Here is an 8585-nt window from a genome sequence, read left to right as displayed (position 1 = left end):
AGTGACCTGAAGTGTGTCGCTTTCCGCTCCTTCATTCCGCGCTCTTTGGGCCTGAGTTCATAGGGTCCTCGATTATACGAAAGCTTTTACTTTTTGTGAAAGGTATGATTGTCGTTATAGTGGTGACATTCCAGTGCACCCAGGCCGGAGGTAACGAATAAAACATTGGTTGTGTCACTCCCCGATTGAAACAAAATATCACCCGAATAGTATTCGCTACTCGCGCAGGCCAGCAGTGCTTCCTTTCCCGCCGGCGATGAAACGCCTTGCAAAAACACATGCTTCTATTCATTGGGTACTGTGAAGTTTTCGAATCACAGAGAGAGAGTTAGGCTGATGATGGCGTTAATGTCCATGAAAGCGCGAAACTATTTTTTCCTAAAAATTTGCTGCTGGCGGGATTTAGTTATTTCGGCAACTCTCCAGTGCGCATTTCTACGAATGTTGGCAATGACGTTGCAGTAATCTTTCCAAAGCCTAAGTGATTGCTTTTGGTCCACGTGCATAGATAACGACCTCTAGGACGCCGTGGTTTCGCCTCACCTGCAATGTAAGGTAATCAGTGTCAATTAAATTCTAATGTATAAATCCTTTTCTCGCTTCATATTTAGCCTGCGTATCGGGCCGTTGCCAAGTCCTTTCTCCTCAACGTGTGTATCGCCCATAGCTTTCAGGAATGCCTTCAATATGACTCCCGTGCGACGCGGCTCTTCACACTAGTACTGGCTTTCACGGATGGCGTAATATGAAGTGATTTTGTTGCCGTGTTCACACTACGTTCCCGCCATTATTATACATTAAGTCTTTTTCAGGCACTGCGCAGCATCTGAAAGAAAGGTATAAGTTTTCTTCATAGCGTCAGGAAGCTGTGTACCTGAAATCCCGGCAAGTGAACCTCAATTATTTCTTCATTACAGCATGGCTTTGTTCATTGTAAGGAGCCACGAACGAAAGATTAGGAGAAATTCTCAGCAATCCTTAGATTCATGTTTCACGGGGCTAAACTTGTGACCTTGAAGATTATGAAGTGGCTTCCGTCGGCACACGTGTCGTCTTTATCATCTTTTACACAGCAGTTAAAGAGCAGCAGTCTGAGTCACCCCTCGTGTGAAACTTCTGGCAGTGTGAAATGTACTTTAAACATCATAAAACATCCGTCGTGACCGTCATGAAAGAGGATGCCAACAACGAGGCCAACATGGCCAACAGATTTCTATTCCTTGAAACTGTGAATCCTTCACAAAGCAAAGTTCACGCTCTGTCTTTTGCATTAGGGCGGCGCACAATTTTTTCACGTATCTAGGTACAGTCCGAAGCATATTGCGCAGTTAGTCGCTTCGACTTTATGCCTTGTAATAAGGGAGTAATTACTCATTGACATCCACCCAAGCGCAGCCATACGGCTACAAAGGAAAGCTATACAGCTTTCTCAGAAACTTTGTAGTTAAAGAAAAATTCGTCCTGGTCCGGGGTTCGAACCCTGGACCACCGCTACACCGGAGCAGTCGCTCTACCAACTGAGCTAACCGGGCCGGCAAGCTTATGGTAGGGCGAGAGCGAATTGATCAATAACTCCGGTGTAGCGGTGGTCCCGGGTTCGAACCCCGGACCAGGACGAATTTTTCTTTAACTACGAAGTTTCTGAGAAAGCTGTATAGCTTTCCTTTGTAGCCGTATGGCTGCGCTTGGGTGGATGTCAATGAGTAATTACTCCCTTATTACAAATCTACTTCACCTTGGGGGATTCCCCTAAACATTTGACCAACTTTATGCCTTCTTTTTTCAAACTTTTCTCCACGCGTATCCGAGCCAGGTTTTCTTTCGTTCTTTGGAACAGGGCAAGTGAAGGTCTAAAAAGAGAAGCAAAAATGTTGAAGATCCTCTGTTCAAGGAATGAATATATCTAAAAACAAAGTTTTCGGTAACTTCTTCTTGAAGCCTAGCGCACAAGAGTCCTTCAGCTCCTTGTCGACGACTGGGCTGCAGATCGAAGCGTCGCCTCTCCGTCCAGAGAGCCTTCGAGTGAACGCGATGTGGGGCTGAATTTGCGGCCCCGGCACGTCACCACCAACTTGCAGGCGTAGTACATCTCGACCAGAATGGATTCCTGAAATTGTGAAACGGGCGAAATGAAAGAAGAGTAAGAGCGAGAAAAAAAAAACACAATACCACGAGAAAAGAAACAAACGATTCTTTCGACCCTCGACAGCGCGATAAAATTCTTGTTCCGAATGTATTTTTAAATACAATTTTCTTGCCCTTGTGTTCAGGATTTCGCTCCAATACCTGTCTCCTGACAGGGTTGTTATGGAGTGCAAGCTCAATGGAGGGAAACTACTATGGTCATAAAAATTTGGGTACTTTTTCGTGATTGTGCTACAAGATCGAGTATGCAAGAGCGTCGTAACTAATATAATATCTCTACAGTGAACGAGAACAGTGACCTTGAAGGTACCCAGGGCCCTTAACCTCAACAACTCAATTCCTCCGAAAACTCAAGTATGTCGTAAAGGAGCCCTTAAGCACCTCTGGTTGAATCTACTGCGCTCTTGGGAAGGACAGTGCACTATCGGAAGAATGTCTTGCGACAATTCTCAAAGACTGCGCTGATAGAAGCCAAATTAAAGTGGGTTCTTGTATTTCTTTAGATATTTTTCCTTTCATTCAAAGCTTTTGCCACCATGAGAACGAAACGCCGGTAGCAATCAACACCTGTCACTTGTAGTTTTTTTTTTTTTAGGTTTCTGCGCACTTTAGGTTTATCGCGTGTTGAGCGTTGTCTTCTGCATTTTTATTGAGTTTCTTTACGCGTACTTCAATCGGCGCTAACGTCTTCAGGACAGAAAAGGTAATCTTGAGAAGTTCATTTTGGACCAATTGAAGTGGTTCATAAAAAGGCGGGGGCTGGGAGGTAGCAGTAAAAGAGGAAAATAAATAATAACGCAGCACAGGGTATTCACCCGATCAGACCGGATGATGTGAGCGAAAAAAAAAGTAGTGGTCGGTGCAGAACCTTGATTGACGCATACGGGAGCCACACTAGATTCTTAATCACAACACGGAGGCATTGCTAAGGACACCTTCCATATTTATTTGCTAAGTTTTTAAAATCTCATTGCCCCAGGGGATTACATAAGAGAGGGGAGCAAGGTATTCTTACGGGCCAGAGGATAAGAGAATGGTGGACGTCCAGGAAGTTATAAAACTTACCAAGTTGCTGCAGTACACAAAAGATAAGAACATTGAAAAAGAAAGCCGACGAAAAATCTGTCATGCGTTATAAATTTAGAATGTAGTGGCACATGAGCGCAAAATGGGAGAGACAAAAACACGGTAGGATAAATGGGATGAAGAGCGATGTGGAAGGACGTTTCCATCACGGACGGGAAGTAAAGTTAATGAGCCCGTTTTTAAGACAAGAGGGCATGCTCGCTAGTTGCTTAATATTTCTCAGTCGTAGATAAATTCTCGACGGTAAGAATTGAACAGTAATATCAAATCTAAAAGTTTTAATTTGAATTAAGGGAATTTCAATCGGCCTTCATAGCTCCAGGTGCACACATGATATTTAGGTGCTAAGACACGCCTTGAATCTATAAGGTTCAAATTTCAACGCTATTAGAGATATTTCTCCTAGAGTGCGGTATTGCGGAAGAAAATCTGGGAAGATATTTCCGCCTGGAGTCCGAACTCAGCGGTAAAAGTTTAATAATCTATTAAGATTATTTTGCCAGTTATGAACGCTTCAGGAGTTTCTTCTCTTTTTGTGACACTGGTCGTTTGTTGTTTGCATCCAAGAGACTTGGCTGCATAGCGGTATTCGTGAATTCGCGTTCACTACACCCAGTTTTATTCGCGTTCTTCTGAGGAGGAGATTTGGTCGCAGTGTGTCAGCTGGCATTGCTTATCTGGTGGAACTTAGAGTTCCTAGTTTTCCTGTTTCTCCGAAAGACAGAATCCGTGTAACCTTTTGGGTTGCTTGTATATAATCAGGATATATTGCAAGTGTGGATCCAAATCTCCAATATATCTTGCCTGCGGTGCCGCCACAATCTGTGCTATATGCCCTTTGCTCGGCGCCGTGTATTACGGATGACTGGGGTCTTCTCCCCGTTTTTATTTGTTTTCCCCTCTCTTCTTTCTCTCCTGGGTCCTGTCCCCTACCTGTTAGTTTCTCTGCCTATCCGCTTGCTTCTCTTTTTTGGCCGCTATTTTATATTTGTTTGGGTATTCTGTCCAGTAGCCAACACTAAAAAAAGACAAGTAAGAACCATGTATCCTCAGTCTTGAGAAAGGCCGGTCTCCGCCATAACATCAACCAATAAGCATATCGCTGAGAAGCGCTTAACTGATGCAAGCATATCCGTCTAGAAGCCATAGGAGTTACCCACGTCTAGACTAGGTCTGTATATACTGGGTCTGAAAAGAGTACGGCGCAAGAAGATGCCAGAAAGTTTAGCAAAAATGGAAAACAGGAGATTAAACCTAAGACCTACAAGATACATTTTGCCTCTATCTGTATTAAAACATTAACCAAGCAAGGTAGTGGTTCCGGTAAACGGATAAAAGTGTAGCATAAGGCGCATTTTATAATCCAGTGAGCGTAAAGAGTGATTAGTGGATTTTTTTCCGGTAAAGACGTACCAACATTGTGGTTGAGCGACATCTTTCCTTCCTGTCAGTGCGCATCTCTGTCATGTGTGAGGGAATGCTTTGCATGCCAAGTGACTTTTAGCAATTGCAATAAATAGAACATTCAAGGATCTTATAAATATCTTATCTTCAAAATCATCAAAAATCTTATAAAAACGCATGTGTATTTACCGTTTGCTAAGGAATCAAAGAGTTACTCTAATACCGTGCAAGACAGAAAATAACCGTACCTCGTGACTGGCACAACCACTCAGCTGATTAGTACTGGCCAAACACGAGAGCACAATGCATATATTGTGGTAACCTAGAAGAAGGCAACCGGTTCAGTCACTGCGTGAATTTATTGAGGTGTACGCCTTTCTTTGTTCAAATTGGTGTGAATGGAAGTTCTAGACGGAAGTTCTTGACGGGAGTTTGTGGACGCAGATTGTTCGAACGAACTGTCAATCAACAGTTGATAAGCAGCATATATGTAGTGAAATAAAAAGCCAAAAATTAAAAAAATTAAAAGCAACCATAAATAATAAATAAACAAAAAATAGAAAATAAAAAGAAAGGTAAAATTAATATTAAACAAAAAGGAAGAATAAGAAGAATTTGAAACTGAAAAATGCAGGGAGAAAGAAAGGAACGGGAAGGCCTTTGTATTTCCGCTCTTAGGAAGCCAAGTGCAACCCTGCCATTTTCTTTTTTTGTTGCTTGCACTTTACACAAAGTGATATACTTTTCATGAATAAAAAAACTGCTCATTGCTAGTAGTTGGTATTATTACAGTTGTCAATACTTCAAATGAGCTTCGCCTCGAACTCATTTCTTGTAAGTTGTCTTGGATGCCCCGTTTTCTGGCCTTGAAATTCTTTCCTCGGCCGTTTTTGCGCCCGTCCTTAGGCTACCATTTTGAGGATGCACTAAGGAATGAATTCTGTCATACTCACGAGCGTGTCCACTTTTGATATAACCAAAACCAACACTTCCTTATATTCAGGTAAAAGAGGACTGAATCGGTGCACGCTAAAAAATTAAAGCACTCACATTGGAAGCAAGGCAGCAATAGGGGCTGGTTGGTCGTACATTTTTTCCAGCGCGCATAAAAGACATAATAAAAAGTCACATCGTATAAATATGTCCCCTCCGCGCTGTCCCATATAAGCACTGCTTTCAATATTGGAAAGGCCTGAATCTGTCAGCCAGCCAGCCAGTAGGGGGGGAAATGGGGATCAGATCGCAAAGATTGCGAACAAAGTCGATTTTTGAAGCGCACACTTTTTGGCATCTCCAACACTGTTTCTATGTTGTACTTAAGTATTTCACCAGAAAATAAATTTTAAGCGCTCCAAATAAATATATTTGCCGGCATCTACACACACACAGTGTGTGCTAGCTTAGAACTATCAGGCTTGTTTTCTCAAAAGTTTGTTTTGAGTTTGATACCTTGCTCGTGAAAAGCGAAGCACAGCAATGGGTGCATGGATTTTTATCCTGTTCTTTTTTGTTGTGATCACTCAAATGTGGTCTTCTTTGAGACACTCTCAGATTTACCATTACGGCTCGCATGTTTTTATTACACGGTAATTAGAGCATGATCCATTCTAAACAAAAAAGAAGATGCATATTGTGTTCTTTAAAAAAAAAGCGCAGAGAAATTTAAAAAAAATGAGAGTCTAGATTTACACCACACTGCTTAGTAAATATTAAAAGCATTTACAGACCTGTAGCCTGTTTTTTTGTCATGCTAGGCTTTCCAGAAGCAAGCAACATGGGGACAACATATAAACAATGATAAAAGGGAACCTACAGAAGCTATAATTGTGAAACTTCTCATCTGATTGTTTGATGCTGTTTTAAGCCAGTCTACCAAATTTCATCGCTCTAAGGTGAAAAATAGAAAAGTTGCCTTCGATCCCCTCATCCCCCCTTAAAGGTGCAGTGAAGAGGAATCTGAACTCGTCTTTTTGCAGCAGGAGCTCAATCTACACGTTCCGAGCATTCTTAGAAACTTCGATTTATTGCCCTGTGTGGCCGATTTCCCTAATTAAATAAGATTAACGTCCGGCTGCCGCTTTTTTTTTTAATTCTGCCCGTACGGTGGGCGTAGTCGACCAACGTGTGGAGTGCCTTTCACCCAGTCTCATGGAGGCTTGCCGCTCTGCCATCGGCGGAGTAATACGTATGAATCCGTAGAAGCAAATAGTCCGCGCGTATTTTTATTTCTGCGAGCTTATTTTGCAGGTATATTATCTGCGAATGAAACTATTTATTCACGGAAACCTAAAAAACAAAATAAAGCGAAAGCAAAGCCTCCACGGAGCTGGCTGAAAGGCACTCCACACGTTGGTCGACTCCGCCCACCGTACGGGGAGAATTGAAAAATTAAAGGCGGGAGCCGGACGTTAATTCGATTTAATTAGGTAAATCGGGCACACAGTGCAATAAGCCTTCATTTTTAAGAATGCTCGGAACGTGTAGATCGAGTTCCTGCGGCAAAAATACGAGTTCAGATTCCTCTTCAGTGCACCTTTAAGAGACTCGAAAAAAAAAATTAGCGGAGGTCGTGTTTACCCTCTCGCCGTAGGGTGTCTTCTGCAGCTCCCAGACGAACTCGCCCAAGCAGAGGACGACACCGGCGATGCAGCCCGCGACGAGCACGACGAAGACGCCGCCGACGGAGGCCAGGCTCATCTCGCTGCTACTGGACGAGGCGGACGAGGCGTTCGAGTAGAGGTGGCACTTGGCCAGCGCGGCCGGGTCAGGAGGGTTGCGCGTCTTCCACCACTTCTCCTTCAGCTTGAAGAGCAGGTCGCCCTCGTGGAATTCAACAATGGCCGCCGACAGCACGTTGCGGATTTTGGCATCTGCGAACGACCGTAGACGTGTTTAGTGCTGACTGTGTCGCGTGTGCACACATTGAGGTCCACGGGTTTTAATGTATATATAATTAAAAGGCTTTATTAGTTGGTTAATTAAAGTCCGTTAGTAATGTGGTTAAAGTCCGTTAGGGTTCAATCCCGGCCGCGGCGGCCGAACTTCGATGGAGGCAAATTCAAGAGGCCCGTGTACTGTGCGATATAAGTGCACGTTAAAGAACCCCAGGTGGTCGATATTTCCGGAGCCCTTCACTACGGCGTACCTCATAGCCTGGGTCGCTTCGGGACGTTAAAACCCAATAAACCAATAAAGTCTGTTAGTGATCAGTACAGTAAAGCGTTTTAGAGCTTCTCACCAAGGTTTTTCTGCCTCAGCGAAGGAATTACTGAAACTTTTATTTCTGTAAAGGCAACATGCCCACAGCCTGTAAGGGTGCTAGTCCCGCAGACCACCCCGCTTGTTGGAAACACGATGGATCATGCGCCCTACCTGTTCACCTATGCTCTTGAGTTTCGCTATAGTAGAGTCCGGCCTAAGTTTGTTATGGAACCACGCACGCGGCAGTTGTCCGGTGATAGGAAGTTTGCTTAGGACGAAGTCAGCTCTCTACAGCCGAAGTCGACGTGCAGAGCTAGTTTGAAGAAGAGCGGTTATTGCGACAGACTGAATGCACACCTGTCTAACTTGCTTCAACTAGTGTCCTGAATACCCACGTAATGCTGTGACTGTAATGAAACAGGGAATAAGGCCTCAGCCAGAAAGTGGGAAAAGGTAATTGAAGAGAAAAACGTGCAGTGAGGAAAGGGAGACTCAGGCCACCGCCGCTGAATTTCCTTGATGTGTTTTTCTTACGCAGTGCGTTGGAAATCTTCATCTCCTTCCTCGTTCATCGGTTCCTTTCGTCCGCAAATATTTGCTCAGGCCGCTGAAGAGCAGGCGAGCACTATGCGAGGTTAAAGATGGAAAGCAGCCAGAGACGCTGAGCGCACAGCCGAGCATGAAATAATGAAGCTGCCCTACGTGACAGCATGTAAGCTACAGTAAGCGGTAAAAATGGGCTCATGATA

The 8585-nt window shown here is 43.8% G+C and overlaps 1 protein-coding gene across 1 annotated transcript in view; it reads right to left on the bottom strand.

Moving 5' to 3' along the window:
- Positions 1-1868: 1868 nt before the first annotated feature.
- LOC149360729 (glutamate receptor ionotropic, kainate 2-like) overlaps positions 1869-8585 on the bottom strand; it is a 359306-nt gene continuing 352589 nt past the window's right edge. The window contains exons 14-15 of the mRNA XM_089572500.1: positions 7213-7505; positions 1869-2107 (exon numbers count right to left, since the gene is read on the bottom strand). Of these exons, the coding sequence (XP_089428626.1) occupies positions 1958-2107; positions 7213-7505 (443 nt within the window). The 3' untranslated portion in view covers positions 1869-1957. The remainder of the gene's footprint in view (positions 2108-7212; positions 7506-8585) is intronic.

Source organism: Amblyomma mixtum, chromosome 2 (assembly GCF_055824585.1).
Source record: "Amblyomma mixtum isolate Tamu chromosome 2, ASM5582458v1, whole genome shotgun sequence".
In the NCBI taxonomy this organism is placed as follows: Eukaryota; Metazoa; Arthropoda; class Arachnida; order Ixodida; family Ixodidae; genus Amblyomma; species Amblyomma mixtum.
This window is presented reverse-complemented; position numbering and strand designations above follow the sequence as displayed.